Source organism: Molossus molossus, unplaced genomic scaffold (genome assembly GCF_014108415.1).
Source record: "Molossus molossus isolate mMolMol1 unplaced genomic scaffold, mMolMol1.p scaffold_m16_p_20, whole genome shotgun sequence".
NCBI classification, from domain to species: domain Eukaryota; kingdom Metazoa; phylum Chordata; class Mammalia; order Chiroptera; family Molossidae; genus Molossus; species Molossus molossus.
In genome coordinates, this window is record NW_023425356.1 from 45,225,330 (window position 1) to 45,249,450 (window position 24,121).

Sequence of the window (24,121 nt, forward strand, 5' to 3'; positions counted from 1 at the left end):
TTCCCACACACTAATTTTAGAGGAATGGATAGGAGTGAGTCACTCTCCGTGGGGAATAGGAGGGAAACTGGGAAACTATATCTATTTAAAACCTGAGTCCTGGAAAATATTGTGCTTTGGGAGTCCTTACTGCTTCCCTCCCATCCCGCAAACAGTTTTCTTTCTGAAAACGTTGCTGAAAGCTCTGTGGTCTATGCTTTTGTTTTTTCACATTGATGGTTTTATTGTCTTGGTGCCAAGTGAAGTTTAGAAGTAACGTTGTTCTTCCCATGACTTATCCCTAATCCTTGAATGCCTGTTAACATTGAACCATATATAAGATATATTCCTTGACAAACTTTTGGGAGAAGAATGAATTCTTTTCGAAGGGTGAGACTGTGTCATTTTCTAGCCGTTTGAGTAACCCTTTATCTTTGTATACATGGAGTTAGTTTTCTAAAGACATTTTTAGTTGGTGTAAAAACCTTTAAAAACCTGTGGTAATGTCAGGATACCACTTCTAACTATACTTCTTTTATTTAAGCTATAAGCTTAGGAGATCAGTGAAGATATGATGAACAGCCAAGTTTATTTTCATTATTTAAAAAAAAGTTTGTTGGCCTAAAACTTCCTGATTCATTTTTTCAGTGAGTGTAAAGTTTGACAATAGATTGCTTTTATTTGAGATAAAATCCTAACATCATCTCTTTCGTTCTTTGGTGACCTCATGGCTAGGTGAAAAGCTACGAGTCCTTGGTTACAACCAGAATGGTGAGTGGAGTGAAGTTCGCTCTAAGAATGGCCAAGGTTGGGTGCCCAGCAACTACATCACCCCAGTAAACAGTCTGGAAAAGCATTCCTGGTACCACGGACCTGTGTCACGCAGTGCAGCAGAGTATCTACTGAGCAGCTTAATCAATGGCAGTTTCCTGGTGCGAGAAAGTGAGAGCAGCCCTGGGCAGCTGTCCATCTCGCTCAGGTACGAGGGGCGTGTGTATCACTACAGGATCAACACCACCACAGATGCCAAGGTAAGACTGCCCACCACCTCTGGGTGTGGACTGGCTGCTCCTAAGAAACTATACTCAGACTGACTGAAGAGTATGGTTTTTATGGCTGACATGAAAGAAAATAATCACTGATGTGAGTTTGGTCTGATTGGCATGTTAGAGAGAACTTACGCTTTTCAAAAAAACATGGTAATGGAAATTTAAAACAGTATTATATTAATAGTTCAATGCTGAGCCAGATGTGAAGAAGTATGAAGGAAATTGCTGGGTAAATTAGCTGTTTTAATCATTAATATGTAAATAGACATATATGTCTAATACATTGTATGGAATTTATAAATTAAACTTTTATATCCGAAAATTATAATAATCTCTACCAGAAAGTTCACGGAGTAATAATTGAAGCTTCTAGGATTGGTGCTGCCCTGGCCGGTTTGGCTCAGCGATCAGCGTCGGCCCGCAAACCAGAGCCCAGGGTTCAGTTCCCACTAAGGGCTTGTACCTTGGTTGCAGTTTGTCCCTAGCCCCAGTTGGGGTTGTGTGGGTGGCAGCCAGTCGATGTGTCTCTCTCACATCGATATTTCTCTCTCTCTCTTTCCCCCTCTCTCCCTCCTGCTCTATCTGAAGATAAATGCAAAAAAATGTCCTCGGGTGAGGATGATAATATAGATGAATCATTTAGTAATTTACATGTTGGAAAGATCAACTGGTTTAGAATGGTTGTGTTAGAATGGAACTGGTTCACTTTATGAATTATTAAGCATAGGCTTATGTTAGTTCTTCTATTGAACGGTAAATACAGATGGAATCCTTTCTTCCATTCTTTTCTTTTGTGTGCTATGCACAGTAGGGGAGGCAGAGGCTTTGGAGCAAGCAGATTTGGTTTACTGTGTAACTCCACCACTTATTTATAACTTTGTGACCTTACGTACGCCTCAATTTCCCATCCCACCTTGTTGGATTCTTGTGAGGATTAAATGAAATAATTTCTGTAAAACATAATGGCTGGTACAGTGTAGGAAATAAGAAAATTATGAATTGTCTTTCTCTTTTGTACCACTTTAGAGACATATTCTCTCTTGATAAAACCAAGTAGATTCAGATAAGTAATAATGTATGAGAGACCCAGCAGCTCTACTTCCGGTTAATACCCAACAGGAATGAGTGCACATGTGTACAGAAGGCATGTACAAGGTGTTCATAGCAGAATTAGTTGTAATGGTTCCAAACTAGAAACTCCCAACTGTCTAACAATAGAATGAATTCTGACATTCTGCAGTCTGTATTAGACATGTTGGTTTAATAATGTTTTACTTCTGCCTTAAGGTTTAGGTTTTTTAAATGTATTTTTGCTCTTAAGTGTTAATTTGATGAAAATTCTGCTTTTAAAATCATCACTTAGGGGGTTCTGATTCATTAAAAATTAACCTGAAAAAAATGGAGTGGAAAGAAGGCAGCCAAAATACAATACATGCTGTGTAATTCCACTTGTATAGAGTTCAGATGCAGGCAAAGCTGATCTAAGGTGTTGGAAGTCAGCAGAGTGGTCACCTTTGCAGGGTTAAATATCGGGGATGGCACGAGAGAAGCTTCTGGGGTGTTGGTGACATTATAATTCTCAGTGTGGGAGATGTTAACATTGGATGAGTTTATTTTTAAAAAGCAGCAATTCTCCATTTATTGTATACTTTTCTGTATACAATAAAAGTTTCTTTTTTTAAAAAAAAAATAAGCTCCTTGGGAGGTAAGGTCCAAAGACTATCTTACTTTACACTTATTACCTATCACAGGTTAACTACTGTTTTGGTAACAGAGTCTCTGAAATAAAATATGATTCTTTTAAAAATGACCTAGACACTCAAAAGCATATACTAGTTAAACAAAAATTATAACATATTTGAATACCCTTGCTCTACCAAAAAAATCCAAATCAGTGGTGTTCAAACTATGTTCTGTGTAAGATTCCGAAGGGGTATTTGATAAACTCACAGTCCCCTCTTGCCTACTTCAATCAGATACTCTCTTCCTTTATTTGTCTAATATATTTGAGTTCTACAGTCTTCATGCTTAAAAAGTATTTGAAGACCAGTGATCTTGATGATCCAGAAAGATGTCTTTGAAGTTTTCCCCCATGACTAGAGCTAATGTAGTCAGTGGAGGAAGAGTGGGTGAGCTCTGTGTTCCCTTGCTGCCATCATTTAATTCTTTCACTTACCTCAGGAGGGTGACCTCCTAGCTCTGTAACTTTAGGCCAGTGAAATAGTGGGCTTGAAAAAAATTTTCTGGCCCTGGCCAGGTGGTTCAGTTGGTAGAAGCATTGTCCTGTACACCAGAAGGGGGTGGGTTCGACCCCTGGTGGGGCACTGGGAGGCAACCCACTGCTGTTTCTGTGTCTCTCCCTTCCTCTCTCTCTAAAAAGTCAGTAAACATAATTATTGGGTGAGGATTTTAAAAAGCATTATGATTTCTTTTCAAGTTGGCTTGGCTCCCCCCTGCCTTCCTCCAGGTGTATGTGACTGCCGAGAGCCGCTTCAGCACCTTGGCAGAGCTGGTTCACCATCACTCCACCGTGGCTGATGGGCTGGTGACAACGCTGCACTACCCTGCACCCAAGTGTAACAAGCCTACAGTTTACGGTGTGTCCCCCATCCATGACAAATGGGAAATGGAGCGAACAGATATTACCATGAAGCACAAGCTTGGGGGTGGTCAGTATGGAGAGGTTTACGTTGGCGTCTGGAAGAAATACAGCCTGACAGTTGCTGTGAAAACACTGAAGGTGGGTTGCTGAGAATCACCGTTTTTAGGCATCTTTTTCTTTTGTGCCGAACCACTCTGAAATACTAGCATGCCCCTCTTTAACTTTGGAATGCTTTCCACTCACTGGTGCCAGCACATCAGCACGTTGTGCTGTTCAACCCTAGAGCCACTGCTGACCGTGCAGGGGCAGGTCGCCACTGCAGTGCGGTGGGCCACGTGGGGGCTGGTCTCCAGGCTGTCGATGGAGATCAGTGGGAGGTGGGAAGCAAATTACAAGTTTTAAAGTGAACCGGCTTGTTTTGCTTCCTCAGCACAACCCCTGCTGGACAGAATTCTTCAGCATTGTTCAAGAATCATGGGCATTCTCTCTGGCTTGCTCTCTCCCCCTCTCTCCCCTTCTTTTCTCCTCTCTTCTCCCCTCTTCCCCTCTATCCCTGCCTTTGTTCCCCCATCTCCGTAAGAATGGATCTCTTCCTGAAGCATCTGGGTATCAGATTTCAGAGTGTTCACTCCTCCATTCTCTGAAGATTCTCCTGTATGCCTCAGTGGCTCTGCCACATCACCCATAGATAGACCTGCTCTTCAGTAAGAGTCGTGGTCAGTTCTTTGAGCAAGCATTTATTAAGCACATTCTGAGTGTGGAACGATATTTAAGGCCTTGCAAGCATGCATTGCTCCTTAAGGAATTTGTCAGGAATACAGACATCTAAACAGCTAACTGTTATGTCTCCTCTTTCAGAGCTGGCTGTTAGCTATCAAAGAACCGAATTATTGAGGTCTCCTGTGTGTGTGTGTGTGTGTGTGTGTGTGTGTGTGTGTGTGTGTTTCAGCCGTGATAGGATGTGATTGCTGAATTCTGCTCACCCTTCTAATTTTCACTCATTTCAGATATTAGATAAATTTAAGGACAGATTTTTCTTTCTTAATTAGCCTTCTGTAGAGAATATAAAGTTATGAAAACATTTCTTGATGTATATGTTAAAATATTCAAAAGATGCCACCTTTAAAGCTGAAGTTTTAGGGTTGTGAGTTGACTCAGATGGTTAAGGTGAGGGTTTGCTCTTCTTCTCGCCCCTCCCAGGAAGATACCATGGAGGTGGAGGAGTTCCTGAAAGAAGCTGCGGTGATGAAGGAGATCAAGCACCCTAATCTGGTACAGCTGTTAGGTAGGAAAGCTTGCCTGGACCACAGGTTTTCTCAAAGATTCTTGTCCCCCAACACCCCATTATCTTCAAATTTTCCTTTGAATCACCAAGTGTGAATCTACTTTAACAAATGGTTGCTATTTTAATCAGGCTTTGTGTTTAAAATTTGCCCAAGAGCCCTTTCTGGTGTGGCTCCGAGATAGGATTGTCAGCCCCCTTACTAGGTAGTCTAGGGTTGGATTCTGGTCAAGGGCACCTACCTGGGTTGCAGGTTTGATCCCCAGCACTGATCAGGTGAGTGCAGGAGGCAACCAATCAAGGTGTCTCTCTTCCATCGATGTTTCTCTCTCTTCCTTTCCCCCTCCCTCTCTTCCTCTCTCATCCTTCCACTCTCTCCAAGAATCATATATCCTCAGGTGAGGATTAGCAACAACAACAAATTTGCCAAAGAAACAGTGGCCTGGATTGATTGCAATGTGTAAAACTGCCCAGTTTGTGGTAATTGCCCCAGATTCAAAGTTCAGAATCATTCAAAATGATTCCAAATCGAAAACTGTCACAAAATGATTTCACAAAATAAAGAAACACTAAACAAAGGACTATTGAAAAGAAGCAGATTAAACGTGACCACGCCCATCAGATTACCTTTACAAGCAGAAAATACTGTGCTCTGGTAGATTGGCTTCTCACCTGTTCAGGTCACTAAGAAGCCTGTGTCTGACCCCTTTGCCCTTTTCAAAATAGGGGCACTTTCTTTGGGTGTTCAAATTGAGTCAAACTATCCCAAGGAAATAGTTCTTGATGGTTCTTTACAAGGAATCTGCCACATATTTGATTTACGGAAAAAATTTATAATCTTTTTACAAAGCGTTGTTACAGGCTGGGCTCACATAATCCTTAACATATGCAGTATTGGGGTTACTTTTATTTATTTATTTCTAAATTCATATTGTTGGGTATATTACAAATGTTCCCCATTTTTGCCCCATTGACCCCTTTCCTCCCCACTCATGCACCCCCCCACCCCCACGCCTTCCCCACACTATTTTCTTTGTCCATTGGTTATGCATATTTGCATATAAGTCCTTTGGTTTATCTCTTCCCACCCCTTCTCACCCTTCCTTTTGTGGTGCATCAATCTAACAACCAATTTGTACTTCTTAATCCCTTCACTTTTTTCACCCACCCCTTCAGTTCCCTCCCATCTGGCAACAAAAGTTCTCTGTATGTATGAGTCTGTTTCTGTTCTGCTTATTCATTTGGTTTGTAGATTCAATTGTTGATATGTACTTATTGCCATTTTAGTGTTCATATTTTTTATCTTCTTCTTAAAGAAGACCCTATAATGTTTCTTGTAATACTGGTTTGGTGGTGATGAACTCCTTTTGAATTGTGGTTACTTTTAGATAAGCACTATTAGCGTGCAGTTGAGAATGGGAATTGCGAGCCATATACAGAACTCCAGAAAGTTTGGTCTTCCTGATCCCTTATGGAATTAATACAAGTTACTGCTTTTGCCCACACAGCAAATACTCAAGTGCATATGAATTTCCAGAATTATGTATTGGAAGTAGAGAGTCCCTTATCAACCATCTTCTTAACTTGGCTATATTTTCAGGGAATGTGATAGCAAGGAGGGAAAAGATTACTGAACTAGATTTGAATATATACTAATAAAACAAGCTTTATTCTTGAACTGTCAGGTGTGTGTACTTTGGAGCCACCATTTTACATTGTGACTGAATACATGCCCTATGGAAACCTGCTGGACTACTTGCGAGAATGCAGCCGAGAGGAGGTGACCGCGGTCGTGCTGCTGTACATGGCCACGCAGATCTCTTCTGCAATGGAGTATTTAGAGAAGAAGAATTTCATCCACAGGTGTGTCACATCTGAGCATTACCTTCGATTAACCATGAAGCTACCTTGCATGTCATGCACATAAAGGGAAGAATGTGAGAACCTTCCCAGACATTTTCAGATGATTCAGGAAATTTTCCTTTTCACAGAGCTCATTATGAGGTCACTTCCAACTTATAAACCTATGCACTCTGATTAGAGTATTAATGAGGGACCTTTGCTATCCTCAAAACAGAAAGCTCTTTATTTTGCCCAGGCCTATTTTCAGTAGCCTTTTTTTCCTTCTAGTGACTTAATTTAAAAAATAGCTTTCTGTCTTAATAACTTAAACCCTTGCAGAAAAGTATCTGTTCACCTCTGAAAACATTCCCAATGTGTAGTTGACCCTTGAACAACAAGTGTTTGTACTGTGAGGGTCCACTTATATACACAGGTTTTTTTTTTTTTCTATAAATACATATAGTACTGTAAATGTATTTTTCTTCCTTATGATTTTCTTAATATATTATTTTCCCTAGCTTATGTTATTATAAGATTATAGTGTATAATACATATATAGCTAATAGTAATTAGCTATTATTAGTAGCTAAGTTTTGGGGAGTCAAATGTTATGTGTGGATTTTTGGCTGCATGGGGGTGGGGTGGGGGTGGGGTCGGTACTCCTAACCCCTCGCATTGTTTAAGCGTCATTTTATGAAGCCTGCTTTATTCTGGCATCATATAACTACTCTTGATGAGTAACTCTACAAGTGATGTACAATTAGAGGCTTTCTACCCTGTCAGCAATTGTCATAAAAACCTGTATCTGTCAGCACTTATCAACTCTGCTTGAGACACAAATAACCGAGAATAGAGCCTTCACGGTTACTTTCCTCACCATCTACATAGGATCACACTAGGGTTCTCTATCCTACAGAGATCTTGCAGCTCGGAACTGCCTAGTGGGAGAAAACCATGTGGTAAAAGTGGCTGACTTTGGCTTAAGTAGATTAATGACTGGAGACACCTACACTGCTCATGCCGGAGCCAAATTTCCTATTAAATGGACAGCACCAGAGAGTCTTGCCTACAATACCTTCTCAATTAAGTCTGACGTTTGGGGTAAGGTTGGAAGAAGCTTTTTTCTGTGTGTTTTCTCTATAAATGCTATTAATTCTCCAGAGCTTCTCTATATATGATTAATATCCTTTGCTTTTACCCTCACCTCTTCAATCATTCTGCAAGCATTTATTTATTTATTTATTTTTTATCCTCACCTGAGGACATTTTTCCGTTTTTTGTTCAGATAGAGTGGGAGGGGGGAGAGACAGGAAGAGAGAGAGAGAGAGAGAGAGAGAGAGAGAGAGAGAGAGAGAGAAACATCGACGTGAAAGGGACACATCGAGTGGCTGCCACCCACACGACCCAACCAGGGCCAGGGACAAACTGCCCTTAGCGGGAACCGAACCCGGGTCTCTCTGGACCGCAGGCTGACGCTCTAACCGCTGAGCCAAACTGGCCAGGGCTGCAAGCATTTATTAAATACCTACTGTCTGCCAGGCATTGTGCTAGGCACTTAGCATAGAAAGAAGTGTAAAGAAGAAAGTGAAAAAAAGAAGTACCTGCTTCAAAGAGCTCACAGCCTAGATCTCATATTGCATTGGATTTAATGGTGCTTTTTCTGTGAAGCTCCTTGTTTTCCACATTAGGTTTTAGTGCTCGTTTCCAGGGCCCAGGGACACACATTAGCACCCTCTTTTCAAGGAAGGCATGCTGAAATTTCAGCTAGGTTTATCCTGGTGACTGATCTTGTTTCTCTGGCCATGAAAAGCAGTATGATTTAGGGGGACTGAACAAGTCTGGAAATTTGGATTGTGGGCCAATAGAAATAGTTGTGAGATTCTAAGTCACTCTTTACCAGAAATCTCAAACTCAGAAATAACCAGTGACAAAAATCAAGCAAATTCTTTTTTCTAGAGTGGATGTTATCTGATTTTAAATGAGTTCATTTTTATATTTACTCCTCTAATATTAGCTGACACCAAAACTGTGAAACTTGCCCTGGCCAGTTTGGCTCAATGGTTAGAGCGTCGGCCCACAGACCAAAGAGTCGCGCGGGTTTGATTCTGGTCAAGGGCATGTACCTCTGTGGTTTGGTCCCTGGCTCTGGTTGGGGTCATGTGGGATGAAACCAATCGATTTGTCTCTGTCAATTGATGTTTCTCTCTCTCTCTTTCTCTCCCACTCTATCTGAAGATAAATGGAAAAATATCCTCGGTTGAGGATTCAAAACCAAACCAAACCCTGAAAATCATTAAATAGATCATAGATTTCTCTAAGAATAGTTTGATTATGCCCCAGACTTCTTATATGGTCATAGTTTATTCTTCATTGTAGTAAAGGAAGTCTAAATAAAAGATGGGAAATACAAAGAAAACCATCTTGAGATTGTACCTGAAATGTTCCCATGACAGATATCTTAGAAGGCCAACTAATCCTGTAAGAATTAGGAGCATATACTTTGGATAACTAAATGTTACCCAAAATTTGAAAGTTAATTACCTAATGGTATAAAATAATAAATTAGAGAAGAAACATTAAGCTCTTCTTTTTTATCTCTTATGCAGCTTTTGGGGTACTGTTGTGGGAAATTGCTACCTATGGAATGTCACCGTATCCAGGTATTGACCTGTCTCAGGTCTATGATCTACTGGAAAAGGGATATCGAATGGAACAGCCTGAAGGATGCCCCCCTAAGGTTTATGAACTTATGAGAGCATGTGAGTATTTTTGCATATTTTGATTTTGAAGATTTGAGTCAGCAATTCAGGGTGATTAGCCCTGGTCGTTGTGGCTCACTTGATTAGAACGTCATCCCATACACCAGAGATGGTGGGTTTGATTCCTGGTTAGGGCACATACCCTGGTTGAGGTGCATATGGGAGGCAGCTGATTGATGTTTCTCACATCGATGTTTCTTTCTCCGTCTCTCCCTTCCTCTCTCTAAAAATCAGTTTTTAAAAAATAGGATAACAAGAAGTTGGGTTTGGAGTTAGGTAGTGAAGGATGGCTTTCAACTAGATAAAAATGATTGCTAAAGAATGGAGAATATATTAAAGTAACCTCTGTGATGAATAAACATGTACCTGACTCCTTGAAGGTGAGAGGGAAGAGTAGGAAGGTGGTAGTGAATTCAGTTACAGTTGTGTTTGAGCAGAGGTCTTATTTTCTCATTGAGCACTGGCATTGCCTGCTGCCATCTCTTAGTCAAATGTGGACTCCAAGTTCTTTCCTTCTGATGGCCTGTTATATTTCAGAATATGTACAGCTCAAGTTTCCTAAGGTTAGAGTGAGTTTGAAGACAGGTTTAACTTCTGTTATTTTTCCAGTGGAAGAAAACTTGCCATTTTCTAAACTGTCTCCCCATCCCTGTAGTAGAGGGAATAGGAGCAGAGGCTGCATAGGACTTGCCCTAGGAAGCGGGTTCATTACCCTCTGAGTGGAGGTGAGAGGCAGCGGACTCCCTATCATTGTGATCACGCGGTAATTCTGCTTTGACAAGCACTCACCATGAGGCGTGGACTCGCTGTCAGGTGCACCATGGATATTTCTTCCTGTGGGGCACTTTCAACACTTCCTCTTTTGGCACATAGGCTGGAAGTGGAGCCCTGCTGACAGGCCTTCTTTTGCTGAAACACATCAAGCTTTTGAAACCATGTTCCATGACTCCAGCATTTCTGAAGGTGAGACTCGGGTGGCTCCTGGTTGTGGCTAGTGCTGGGTGGTGGCGGTAACGCCTCAGAAACAGCGCAGTGTCGCTTGGGACTCTGTTTCAGGATATGAGTGAATTCTTGGCCTTCATTATTCTTGTTTTGCCTTTTTTATTAAATTGCTGTTTTTCATATTGAAGTTATATTTTAATTACAAATTAATTCAGTCTCTTCATAAAGAGAGTAAGTTCAGTAGTTTTTAAAGCATTAACACTTACGTAGAGAAGAGAAGAAGAGAAAATGAGTATGTAAAACATTCCAGCTCCTTGCACCATACCTGCAAAGGCAGAACCAAGTCATAAAAGCAATATCGAGAAATTCTGTTTCTGGAAATAGATCCTAAGGAAAAAATCAAGGGCATGAACAAAGATTTAGTTACAAGGATGTTCCAGCAGAGTGTAGTTTATAATATTGGAAAATTAAGAAAAATTTAAATATCGAATGGGCTGTTAATGATCATCTCCATATAATTAAATATTTAAAATGGTATTCTTAAATATATTGACACGTAGAGGAGTTCAGAATGAGCATGTGAAGTTATGCTGTGAACAGTGAGAACCCCCATCTAAAAACAAGGGTACGGACATGTACAGGGTTTCCTAATTCTGTGTATAATTCTTCTCAAATTATCTGCAAAAAGCAAGCAGTGAACTTGTTATAAAGAGGGCCTATTCCTAGAGAGCTAAAAACGTGACATTGTTAGTTGTACTCGCCTATTAGACACTTTGATATAGTTCCAGAATTTTATACGTATTTCTCAAATGTTTCCTTTCCTTCATAATTGAGTACAGAACTTACTGCTTAAGTTCAAGTTTTAAAAACTAGAAGAGGCCTTGGCCGGTTTGGCTTGCAGTTAGCACATGGCCCTCAGACCGAAGAGTCGCAGGTTCTATCCCTGGCCCAGGTCAGGGTCATTCGGGAGGCAACTAGTCATTGTGTCTCTCTCCCATAGATGTTTCTCTCTCCCCTCCCTCTTTCCCCCCATCCCCCCTTCCACTCTAAAAAAAAAAATTCAATGGAAATATATCCCCGGGTGAGGATTTAAAAAAATATCTGTATATATATTTATGAAGAAGAAATCAGGCAAGTTGATTTTTGTCTACTTCCCTCAGTGATTTATCATGTCTAGGTGAGAAGAACAAGAAAAGTAGAACATCAAAGTTTAATCAATGTTTACATGTTGGTCCTTTGATGTGGAATTTCTGCAGGTGGGGAGGGCACAGCGGGCCCTTCCGGCCAGATTGAACAGCTGCCTGTCCCCAACGTCTCTCCTGTGGTGTCAAAGTGGTAGACATCATGAGTATCGGCCAAAGAGTAGGGTCCATTTCTCTGGTGCTTTGGTGTCAACTTTTAACTTCTGTTGAATCCTTAGTTAATATTTCTGCTTCTCTTGAAAATGTTACATCCTTTAAGAAAATTGGCTCTTATCAATTTTCAAAGCTCGCTTCAATTCACAGTTGCTAAATAAGAAATTTAATGTTCAACTAATAATTTATTAAGCATTTAATCTGTGGCAGGGACTATACTAGGTCTGAAGACACAGAGATAAGACACAGTTCTGACCTTAAAAGGATGTATTTAGTTGTAAGTAAAGGAAACCTAACTCAAACTTCCTTAAGTAATAAGAGGAGGATTTATTGGCTCATAACCAAACCGAGGGAAAGTGGGGATGATGTTACCAAACCGTGGGAAAGCAAGGATGATGTTAACCTCAGAGTCATGGTCTCAAGTACCTTCGAGGCTTCTCCTTCCCCCTCCCTCCTTCCCAAAGCCTCTCCCACCCAACATGTCTTTACTTTTTGCTTCTTCATTGATCTCGTCCTCAGAATCCTCCAGGTGGTATTGGACACAGCTGTCCGCATCCTCAAGGTCATGTCTGACCCCTAGCTGCTGTGCATAGCAGCGTAAGAAAGGGCTCTCATTGGATTGGTTCGATTATGTGCCATATACCCACTGTTATGGGATGTAGGTTTTTTTAAATAATTACCAAAAAATGTAAAATAATTAAAAATTTTACGACCTAATTGATCCTACTGGCTTCACTTTTTAAAAATCTTTATTGTTGAAAATATTATAGATGTCCCTCCTTCCCCCCCCCATTGACCCCCCCCCCTTTCACCTCACCATTTTTGTTTAAGAATGAATAGCAAATTTTGTCTTTGCCTCAGTGAAAAACACAGAACCATGGCCAGGTTTAGCCAGCAACGCTTTTTGATGGGTGAACCTTTTTTCAGGAGCCTCATCTGCACAAAATGGAATGTATCTACCCTTCCTTTTTAGTACAAGGTACAACCAAAAAAATAAAGGTCTCTGCAGACATCCATTGGCTTTGTTCAGCCCCTGAACAGAGACTTAGTAAGCAAGGATAGCCGAACGACCAGTAAGCATATGAAGACCATGCTCAATATCACTCCTCGTCAGAGAAGTACAAAGTAAAACAATGAGATCTCGTTACATTCCCACCCCAGAATGACTAAAAATAAAAGCACAAAAAACCTGATAACAGAAAACGGGCAAGCATGCAGAGTAACCAGAATTTTATACAATGCTAGTGTGAGTGTAGATTGGTACAGCCATTTGGGGAGATAGTTTGGCAGGAAAAAGCCAAATTTACATGCATCTCATGACCACCAGTCCTGCTCATGCAATTGTGAAGCAGAGGACGTAGCAGGACGCCTCTAGCAACGTAGTCATTGTAGCCCAGCACTGGAAACAAGTGGAGGAGAATGGGTGGACTTCAGTGCATCCCTCTCACCTGGACGGGACACAGGCACGAGGGAAGCCTCGGCACGTGCAGCGCCCTGCACGGCTCCAGACACAGTGCTGAGCACGACTGCACAGACACAGTGCTGAGCACGACTGCACAGACACAGTGCTGAGCACGACTGCACAGACACAGTGCTGAGCACGACTGCACAGACACAGTGCTGCGCACGACTGCACAGACACAGTGCTGAGCACGACTGCACAGACACAGTGCTGAGCACGACTGCACAGACACAGTGCTGAGCACGACTGCACAGACACAGTGCTGAGCACGACTGCACAGACACAGTGCTGAGCACGACTGCACAGACACAGTGCTGCGCACGACTGCACAGACACAGTGCTGCGCCAGGGAAGCCAGACAGAACAGAGTGCACACTGTGACTCCATCTGTGCATGTTAGTGCTCTGTTCTCCAGTTTTCTCACTGTTGTATGCCTTTTCTGAAAAGAACTCCTTTGCTCTGTCCTGAAACTGCTCTTTTCCTCGGTCCCCTTTCTCCCCACAGAGGTAGCTGAGGAGCTGGGGAGAGCTGCCGCCTCCTCGTCTGTCGTCCCCTACCTGCCCCGACTACCTGTGCTTCCTTCCAAGACCCGGACGCTGAAGAAGCAGGCCGAGAACAAGGAGAACATCGAAGGCTCCCTAGACGCCCCCGACGGCTCTGCTTCCAGTTCAGCACCAGGTATGGGTCCCTAGGCGGGCGAGTCAGATGGCCTTGTTTAAAGAACTGTGGGCTATGGTGCTTCTGTTCCTACCTCCTGCTTGTCTTCCCCGAGGAAAGTGTGGCTGGCGCCCGTTTTACTTACCACTGTCCTCAGCTCTGTCACTGTGTTAGGAGTCCTGGTGCACCCACTTGCATGCAGTCTGCCGCCCCCCCATTTCCTTGCCCCGAGCCCCAGATACTTGCCATCTTTGCAGTTCTGGCCAACACTTCTTCAGTGACCCTGAGATTGAGGCCAGGTTGTACAGTAGTTTCTGGAGAAAACTGAAGGCTGAGGAAAAACCAGCGGGGTATTTCTTCCCATGTGTATCCCATGTCACAGTAGGAACACTGATCAGTGTGAAATGGTAATGTGTTTGTTAGTTTCCTCTGACTCTTACAGTTAGACCTTAGTAACTCGAGTGTAACAAATGCCTTCTTGTCTTTCACATTACTGATTGGCCGTTTCTCATCAGGGTTCATTAGAAGTGCACAGGCCCCCAGTGGGTCCCCAGCACTGCCTCGCAAACAAAGAGACAAGTCACCCAGCAGCCTCTTGGAAGATGCCAAAGAGACATGTTTCACCAGGGATAGGAAGGGAGGCTTCTTCAGCTCCTTCATGAAAAAGAGAAATGCTCCCACACCCCCCAAACGCAGCAGCTCCTTCCGAGAAATGGAGAATCAGCCCCACAAGAAATACGAACTCACGGGTAACTTCTCATCTGTTGCTTCTCTGCAGCATGCTGATGGGCTCTCTTTCACTCCTGCCCAGCAAGAGGCGAATCTTGTGCCCCCCAAGTGCTATGGGGGGAGCTTTGCACAGAGGAACCTCTGTAATGACGACGGCGGTGGCGGTGGGGGCAGTGGTGCTGCAGGCGGTGGGTGGTCTGGCATCACGGGCTTCTTTACGCCACGCTTAATCAAAAAGACCCTGGGCTTGCGAGCAGGTAAACCCGCAGCCAGTGATGCCACTTCCAAGCCTTTTCCAAGGTCGAACTCTACGTCTTCCATGTCCTCAGGGCTTCCAGAGCAGGATAGGATGGCAATGACCCTTCCCAGAAACTGCCAGAGGTCCAAAATCCAGCTGGAAAGGACAGTGTCCACCTCTTCTCAACCAGAAGAGAATGTGGACAGGGCCCATGACATGCTTCCCAAAAAATCAGAGGAAGGTGCTGCTCCAACCAGGGAGAGACCAAAAGCCAAACTTTTGCCCAAAGGAGCCACAGCTCTTCCTCTCAGAACCCCCTCCGGGGATCCAGCTGTCACAGAGAAGGACTGTCCAGGGGTGGGGGTGGCTGGAGTAGCAGCTGCCCCAAAGAGCAAGGAGAGGAACGGCGGGGCCCGGCTTGGCATGGCGGGGGTCCCAGAGGGTGCTGAGCAGACAGGCTGGGCTTCTCCAGCCAAGGCTGCGGCTGTCCCCCCCACCGCCCACAACCACAAAGTGCCCGTCCTCATCTCCCCCACTCTGAAGCACACTCCAGCCGACGTGCAGCTCATTGGCACGGACTCTCAGGGGAACACATTCAAGCTCCTGTCCGAGCATCAGGTCACATCTTCTGGAGACAAAGACCGACCCCGACGGGTAAAACCAAAGTGTGCCCCACCCCCACCACCAGTGATGAGACTACTGCAGCATCCACCCGTGTGCTCAGACCCCTCGGAAGAGCCGACGGCCCCCGCTGCCGGACAGCCCGCGTCAGAAACACAGGAAGGAGGGAAAAAGGCGGCTCTGGGGGCAGTGCCCACTAGTGGGAAAGCTGGGAGGCCAGTGGTGCCCCCACCTCAAGTGCCTCTGCCCACATCTTCCATCTCGCCAGCCAAAATGGCCAACGGCACAGCAGGTACTAAAGTGGCTCTGAGGAAAACCAAACAGGCAGCTGAGAAAATCTCAGCCGACAAAATTAGCAAGGAGGCCCTGCTGGAATGTGCTGACCTACTGTCCAGTGCACTCTCGGAACCGGTGCCCAATAGCCAGCTGGTGGACACCGGCCACCAGCTGCTCGACTACTGCTCAGGCTACGTGGACTGCATCCCTCAGACTCGCAACAAGTTCGCCTTCCGAGAGGCCGTGAGCAAACTGGAGCTCAGCCTGCAGGAGCTGCAGGTGTCTTCGGCAGCGGCTGGGGTGCCCGGGGCCAATCCCGTGCTTACTAACTTACTGTCGTGTGTGCAGGAGATCAGCGATGTGGTGCAGAGGTAGCCGCTGTTAGCCTAGTGGGGACAGGCACACGTTTCTGAGGGGAGGGGGAGGGACTTGTTTTCCTGTGTTCTTGTTTTCAAAAAATGAAAGACTGATACTTGAGTGTGTTTATGTGAAGTACCTCAGCTCTCTGAGATCTCACGTTTACAGGTTCATCTCAAAAATAACAAAAAGCAAAACTCATAGGAGAGAGAAATTGGACGGGATTGGAAGCTGCACTGGAACATCAGGGAACATGTGAGTGGTGCCGTGAAGACCCAAACCCACCCTTTCTTACCTGGAGCTGCCAGGAGGTTAGACAGGGCTGCCCTCGGCAGTGCTCGGGACTGTCCCGCACAGAGGGAGCTGGCGGAGGGCGCCAGGAGGTACCGATGGGGGTCGTGTTCCATCTCGCCTAGCGAATCTGGTGAGCCAGAAGAAAGGAAAGCTGGGAAGGGACTAAGCGAGGTTTCTAGAAGCAGCTGTTAGCCTTGCTTCCACAAGGTCACTGCTGCAGTAAGAACTGCGAATCAGATGACCGGAATTACAAAACTGGGAAAGGTGGCCTGTCTGCTCCTGTCCTGCTTTCCATGGGTGTGCTCACCGGTGCCGGAAGTAAGAATACTGGGGAGTCTAGCTGGGAGATTGAAGCCTCCTAAAATTTCCTGTTGATCAGCAGAAGTCGCTTCTTCCAGTCTAGTATGTCACTTCCTAATGGACAGGATTAGGGGGTCTCTTCAGTGGTTCTTCTCTGCCTCCTGCTGGGCGGGCTGTCTTCCTTTATTCCTGGTGGCATTCAGGCATTAACCAACATTGATTTTGAAATTAGTGGTCACGGACAGGTTCTCGCAGGGAACCCTTTCTGATCCAGTACCCCTGCACACTGACATACTAGTCAAGGATTTGGCAGCTGTATGTTTCTTTATCAACCAGAAGACCCACGAAAGGGACTCTCCTTGGAACCCAACAGGCCCAGAGGTCTGTGACTGAGAGGAGAAGCTGGTTTGGTCCCAATGGTGGTTTCTCTGTACCTTTCCCTTCCCTCGTCGCCTTAGACACAGTCCAGGTAGAAAGTAGAGAGGAGTGCACTCACTCTCTCCCCTCCCCTCCGCGGATTTCAAATGCATCACCCCAGTTATTCTCACATGCTTTTCTACTTTCACATACCCCTCCCCTCGTTGTGCTTGTTTGTGAAGATCACATTGGGAATATTCTTTAATATTTATTTTAAGAATGTATAATTGAAGGAGCACATCATTTCCAGGGAACACCAGTTAGATCCGGGACACCTAATGACTTAACCCTCAATTTTATGTTTTGCCTTTGAAAGATAGGCCTTTTCCCTCCCTACTCATTTATAATTATGGAAACTAATTAGGGTCACAGGGAGCTAGATCTAATTGTTTAGATACTAATATTCTCAATATCAGGCATAATCCCAGTTACCGCTCCATTCTGTTTTTAAAGCTTTATGACCCCGCCCCCAAGGAGAACCCAACACACAAAAAAAGAAATACATTTTTTCTTCCAAAGGAATATTATTTGGGAAGCTAGGAATTCAGCACTGGTGAGGAGTGAACTTCTTCCTGCCTCCGCCCTCGATCCGCTGTCAACCACAGCCCATCTCTGTCTGTCCCGAGAGGTGGTGATGCGCGTGCGCGGGTCTGCAGGCGGGCGCCGGCGCCCTGTGGAGCCTCCCCAGAGAGCTCTCCGTGCAGTGTTCTTACGTGGAAGTGTTTTTCATTCTCTTCTTTGCTCAGCAGCAAACCATGAAACTTAGAGCTGTTGAGATTATATTAATTGGGCTAGAATACTGAGAGGGAAAAACTGTTTTGGACAGAGTTTGGCATCTTTGACCAAGGAGGAAACTTGGATCCTTATGGCTGCTTGAGAGGAGGCCCAGGCCAGGAGAAGGGTTTGAAGGAAGGAGACAGCACCGGGTGTTCCTGCTGGGTCCGCGGGCTCTGCCGCTGTTGGAAGGCGCAGCGCAAGCAGCTGGTGATGGTTGGGAGAGAAGCCCGAGCCGCTTCGCGTGGGTCTGAAACCAGCAGCCGCTGCCTCTCCTCAGCCGCCCCCTTCCTTACTCACTTCCAGAAACTTGAAATCGTTTTAGCAATTAACCTTTTAAGGGTGGGGCAGGGAAAGCTAAAACTTTAGAATATTTTATGCTGCTTTTTAAGTTTATCCCTGTCATTGTGGGATGCAAGTTGAGGGATTATAATTGTTTTTCAGGGGATTTTTTTTCTTCCTAAACAAGGGATCTTTCCTTGAGAGCTCTGAAAATAAGCCTTGGAGGAACACTACTGAGTGTATTTAAGCTCCCCAGTACGGTATTCTCACCCGAGAATATCTTGAGGTTGGGGGCTGTGTCTTACTCAGGGGCGGCACCTGGCTCTGTCTTGCCTGTAGTAGGTGCTCAGTGAGTTCGTGCATTGAGCTTCTCCATCTGTCCACAGCAGATCGACTCTTGCAGCACCCGTCCACATGATGCTTGAACTGTGGAGCTACAGGGGCAGAGCTCAGGGCTAAGGTTAAAGGGGCACTGCCAACTTATAAAGTGTGATTTAGGTTTTTCCTTTTTCTACTTGAAAAGGACCAGAGTTTAAAAATAACTTTATGGAAATTTAAAAGTTTGAATTCAAAGCAGAGAAAACTGCTTTTAGAAACTAAAAATGTAGTTTAATTCTATCTGGTTTAAAAGCAAAGCTGAGAGCAGGAGCAAACAGACTCCTCCAAACGGTGAGAACTCCCTAGAGTGGAGATGTGTGAGTATACGTGTGCACACGGCTTTGGGCTCCGCAGCCGAGCCCTTCGTGTGCAGAGAGTCAGTTTCAGTTTAGATCTTCCTACCTTAAAATGCAGTATTTTGTGTAGAATACATCTTCATTGTGCTTTACATGAAGTATTTTCTTAAAGGGCTTTGTGTAAAATTAAAATGTATATATTTTCCTACAGAATTCCATCATAATTTTCAGAAATGTAGCCTTAAAAAAATTTGGCCCTAAGAAATTCCTCAGTGTTTTTCCAGATGACCTCTGTACATTGAGGTCTTTATAGTGGATTCCTTGCCCCAGTTGCATTTTGGATTTTTAATTAGAATTTTCTTATAATATATTGGAAAGTTGGCTAATAAAATAGTGCCCAGTTAATAAAATATGCTGACTCTGCTAAGACATAACCCATATTTATTGAACTAAAGTTATGGAGCTTTTGAGTTGAGGATACAATGTAGATAATGATGAAGAGGTCACACTAGAAAGCAAGTCATTTAATCTTCCTGAGCCTTAGTTTCCTCACTGGAAAACAGGGATAATAATAGTAACTACCTCGGGTTGTCATAAGGATTAAGTGATAATATATGTAAGATACTTGGCTTCAGTGCCTGGCATTAGTGAGCACTCCGTAAATGTTAACTACTGCTATTACTTTAATAAACTTAGTCCAGAGAATCTTAGCCAGGGATGTGCAACAAAATCCCCTGCAGTTTAAAAACACACACAAAGAAAACCTGATGCGTTGATCAGAGCACTATCATCCTTTTTCTTGACAGCTTAAGAAATTGGAAGAAAGGATAGTTAAGTTACTTGCCCATGATCTCAGAGCAGTTAATTAGTGGCAGAGTCAAGGCTAGAGTTCCGATCTCTCGGCTTTCTGGTTGTGGGGTCCCTCGCCGCTCCTGCTGCTTTGAGATGCTGCAAACAAAGTGGCTCAGATAGACAATCAGTCTGCACCGCGTGCACACCTGAAGCACACGCTCCAGCACTCCGACCCGAAGGGGCTTAAATGCTGAGTGATGGCCACACTAGCAAAGCAGGCATTCGACAGAAGTCAGCGATTTAAAAAGTTGTGTGGAGTCATTCTTTGGGACAGACCTCAGCAGCACAGCAATCTGCACTTTGTAATAAAGAAATACCAACTTAAGTTTTAGAAAGCCTAGTCCTACATTCCTTTTTCTTAAAAAAAAGCAAACAACTTTACTCTGTGCCATTTTAATGACTGAAATAATGTATATGAAAGCACTTTGAGAAAAAAGTATCAAATGTAATATAACTAACTTACAAGGTTGTATTATTAATGTCTATTAAAAGTTAAAGCAGTTGGTTAGATGCTGATTGAGTTACAGGCTTTTACCTGTGGGGGACCTGAAAATGCAGATATGTAAAGTCACCTCTGTAATTTATGACATTTATAAATATGAAACTGCTAAAAGAATATGTTCAGGTATAGTAAATGTTTTACTAAAATTGTAGCTCAGTGCTGAATGACTTCAGAAAACTAGGGACCAACATTCTGGTTCAATTAGAATCATTAAAAGTAGCAATGGCACTCACTGCAGTCAGGGGAGCTCCTCCAGGCCTCGGCTCCGCAACAAGGCCCTGTTAGTTTTGAACATGTGTCCACTACACGTTCAGTCGGTTAGCCTCCTGAATGTGGTGGGAGCCGACGCATCACCTGTTGATGTTGACAGTGTCTTTTTTAACCTGTGTCTTGCGTGGGGTTTTTTGTTTTATTTTTGCAGGGCAGGGATGTGGGGGCGAGAAGAGGTTAGACAGTTGTACACAGTGTTTTGGAAATTACTTTTAGGATTTCCTATCAGTTATAAATGAGCTGGACATTCATCATCCACGTTTGTTTGTTTTTTCTAAGAAGAGTAGCTTAACATAACTCACCTGTTAGATTATAAAATGCCCAAGAGGAAACTGCATTAGTGGCCACTTTGAGTGACAACTGCACTGTATTCTGACATCTGTTCCCTTCCATGTCCGTTACTGATTCATCGCTGCTGTCAGGCTCTGCTCCTGCGGGAGTTCATATTGGGCTGACGGGTTGTCTGTAGTTTTGTTCTAGATGCCTTTTGGGTTTCATCGTCTTCTTGCATTAATTTTGGGCCGAGCTTTCTGCCCTAAGCATCTGTGACCAGTCCTCTTTATGTAGGTGGGTCTCTAGCCCTAAGTTTTTTCTGATGTATTTATTAATAGATTCCAGTTCTGTCTTAGCTTCTGAAAAGCCCGTAGCTCAGTTCTTTTGTAAATGCCTGATTCAGTGTGAGACCTGTGGGAGCAGGAGAGAAGGGGAGAGGCCAGCCCCACGGGCACCTGACAACCCAGGGAAGTTGCTGCCGGCCACAACCTGGTCACAGAAGAAGGCGCTGGGCTGGTTCTGAAGCGTGCCCCACTGTTAGCAGGATGTTTATGTCTTTGGGATAGAGTTTGAGTTTTCCAACTCCCAGACTTAAAAGATATCTAATATAAGGCTTGCTGTTTTGGGCAGGCCAATAGTGCCTGGAGTAACAATTCCCGTTACCTCTCTGTTCCCACGGGGCCTCCGCTGCCTGCCCCATCCTCCTGTATCACTGGGGCGCATGGCAGGTTTCAGGCTGTGCCGTGGGCAGCACCCTGCTCCAGAGCATCCACCTCAGTGACTGTCTTAGCTCCAGGCTGTCTTCTGTGGAGTTTGCTGCAGTGTCGAAGAGATGAGTGTCTGCTCTGGTTCTGCTGCTTTTCATGCCCTCCACCTAACGTCTATGTTCTCTCTGAGATCAAGTGTGTGCAGTCAATGCCCTAGATCCAAAGGACAGGAAGGTGGGGAAGGTGTCATCCTGTGATACTCGGGAGAAGATCCCATGCTTCTCCCCAGGGGAGGGGGGCTGGGCAGGTCCTCTTGCTTCTTGGCTGACTTGGGAATAGTGGAGATCAGTCCTAGAGGATGGTGCCTTCAGGGATGGGTTTCATGTGTTTGCTGAGGAAAAGACTTGTCAGCCAGGTTGATGTTGCAGCGTTATTGAACTAGAACCAGTAGAAATGAATGTGCTGGGTAGCAGCGGCTCAGAGCCCTAGTCAGGAGAGTCCCACTTGGAATTTCTCCCCAGAGGGAGCGCTGACCTGGCAGACCACTGCGCTTCTCTCCATCCTGCTTGGGGAGCGGGGAAGGGCGCTCTGACTGGAGCCGCCCCTCCCTCCAGGTGCCCTCACTTTGCTCCTATGTACAATTATAAATTTGACATTGTTTACCTCTCCTAGAAAAACTGTATCCTTTAACCTCCTCACTGCTGAGCAGCCTGCACGCAGTATTCAGTCAGCCCGCGGTCAGATGGGGTGTGAGCAGATCTTCACTCCTGCAGCCTCTGCGGAAAGGGTGGCTCCGGGAAGTCCTCAGCCGCACCTGTGCCCCGTGTTGTGTCTGTTCTCTTCATCACTGTGCTGGAGCAGCACGTTTCTGGGGCCTCCTGTCCCTGCAAACTTCCGAGCTGCACACACGACTCGGTCTTGGAGCATTTCTAGTTAACTCTTCTGGGACATGGTGGAAACAAACTGTCAAATGCTAGGCTTAAAGAAAGGAAATAGAGTTTGTAAGGTTGGAACTTGTTTAGATTTGCTTCTGAGCCTTAAGATCATTTTAAATCATGGGTTTAAGCACCATAAACTTTAGTTGGAGAATGGGACTTCTGGTTAATAAAATATTCATAAATGAGGACAGTTCATTTCAGCAATTGTAACAGTAATACAGGTATGCCAAATAAATGTACTCTTGATTCGGAAGCTATTGCAGGGTGTGGCGTTGCTTCAGGGTCATCGGTGTTGCATCCCAGCCGGTATTCTGCACCGTCCAGAAGGACCTTAGCAGCGTTGCGAGTGGCCGGAATGCCGAGAGGCACAGATGTTTCTGGGAGCTGATGGCCGGGTGTGCCCACCTGCCTCCATTTTGACGAGCTATTTTTCACAGTGGCTACTGTTTTTGGAACTCTGTTATGAAAGCAATTTTCTGAGATCTGGAGAAATCACTTTGGTTAGGCTGACTGTCCTTCAGAGAAATTAATATTTAGAAGCTAGAAAGGACAATGTGGTACTCACCTTACGTTCCTTAGGGTGCATGTTTGAACTCCCTCACATCCTGGGTCTGTTAGCGGGAACAGGCAGACACTGGTGCTGCACTCACTGGGGGAGGGGGTGCAAGCGGACTCCGCAGAGGGCCCTCTGGCGAGTGCAAGCCATGCCTGGTTGGCTGTTAGCCGTGCACAGGCCGCCTGGGGTGTGGGTCTGTGCTCAACACCTCTCCTCTGCAGTCCGCCTCTGACCATCGCTGGAGAACCCAGCTCTGTTCGCTTGGCAAAATAAGTGTGAATATTTTGTGCTGGTTGACAGAATTTTGTCTTAAAACATATGCTTCAGATTCTTTAAAACTTGTTTAACGTTTATACCAAAGGTCATGCTCTGCAGGTGTGTGTGTGGTGGGTGCGCAGAGGGTGAGGTCTGAGGGCCTGGCACTGCGCGTTGCTAAGGGGATGAGACAACGTGGGGTTTAACTGAAAACATGTCAGTCATGGGTCACACTGCCAGTGTTGTCAGGTATTTGTTCTTGTTAGTGTAATATATTTTCAGGTGTTTTGTTTTTCTAATTTAATTCTCTCACCCTGTTGTCTGACTGTGAACTGCTAACAGTGTTAAACTTGATGTAAATAAATGAGGCCCTTGAAAGGGGAATGCTGTCCGCCTGTTGTCTCACAAGGCTTGCCAACTTGTGTTGTATTTTAAATAAAGGTTGCAATATTTTATTGGCAAAGTAGGCTCTTTTGATTGGAGTGTTTCTCCCATGGTTCTGACAGAATCTGAGCAGGCTCTGTCTCTGTGTGGAGTAGATGTCTAAGGTGGGGAAGCTGATGTTAGCAGTCATCCCTCCAGTACGTTCTTTAGAATGTCCTCTGTAGGGGTGGATGCTCACCCTTGGATGGATCATGTTTTTGGAAATGACCAAAGGCATCATCTGCAGCCCAGCTGGTACATAAGGTAAGTAATTATGCATGTGTGTGTCTGTGTGTCTGTCTGTCCGTCCGTCCGTCCGTCCAATGTGAGGTGGCTGTAGAAAGAGACTTAATTCTCTCCGAGTCCATTTTGAGGACAATTGCAAGTAAGTTCCAAAAATGTTTGGAGCCAAAGTAGCATTGAAAGAGGAAGTACAAAACCTCACAGGGAACAT

At 44.6% G+C, this 24,121-nt stretch overlaps 1 protein-coding gene across 1 annotated transcript in view; it reads left to right on the forward strand.

Moving 5' to 3' along the window:
- The window catches only part of ABL2 (ABL proto-oncogene 2, non-receptor tyrosine kinase), an 88,212-nt gene extending 71,927 nt beyond the window's left edge, over positions 1-16,285 (forward strand). The window contains exons 4-12 of the mRNA XM_036272488.1: positions 715-1,010; positions 3,496-3,768; positions 4,831-4,915; positions 6,598-6,775; positions 7,671-7,855; positions 9,361-9,513; positions 10,387-10,476; positions 13,777-13,950; positions 14,445-16,285. Of these exons, the coding sequence (XP_036128381.1) occupies positions 715-1,010; positions 3,496-3,768; positions 4,831-4,915; positions 6,598-6,775; positions 7,671-7,855; positions 9,361-9,513; positions 10,387-10,476; positions 13,777-13,950; positions 14,445-16,168 (3,158 nt within the window). The 3' untranslated portion in view covers positions 16,169-16,285. The remainder of the gene's footprint in view (positions 1-714; positions 1,011-3,495; positions 3,769-4,830; positions 4,916-6,597; positions 6,776-7,670; positions 7,856-9,360; positions 9,514-10,386; positions 10,477-13,776; positions 13,951-14,444) is intronic.
- The last annotated feature ends 7,836 nt before the right edge of the window (positions 16,286-24,121 follow it).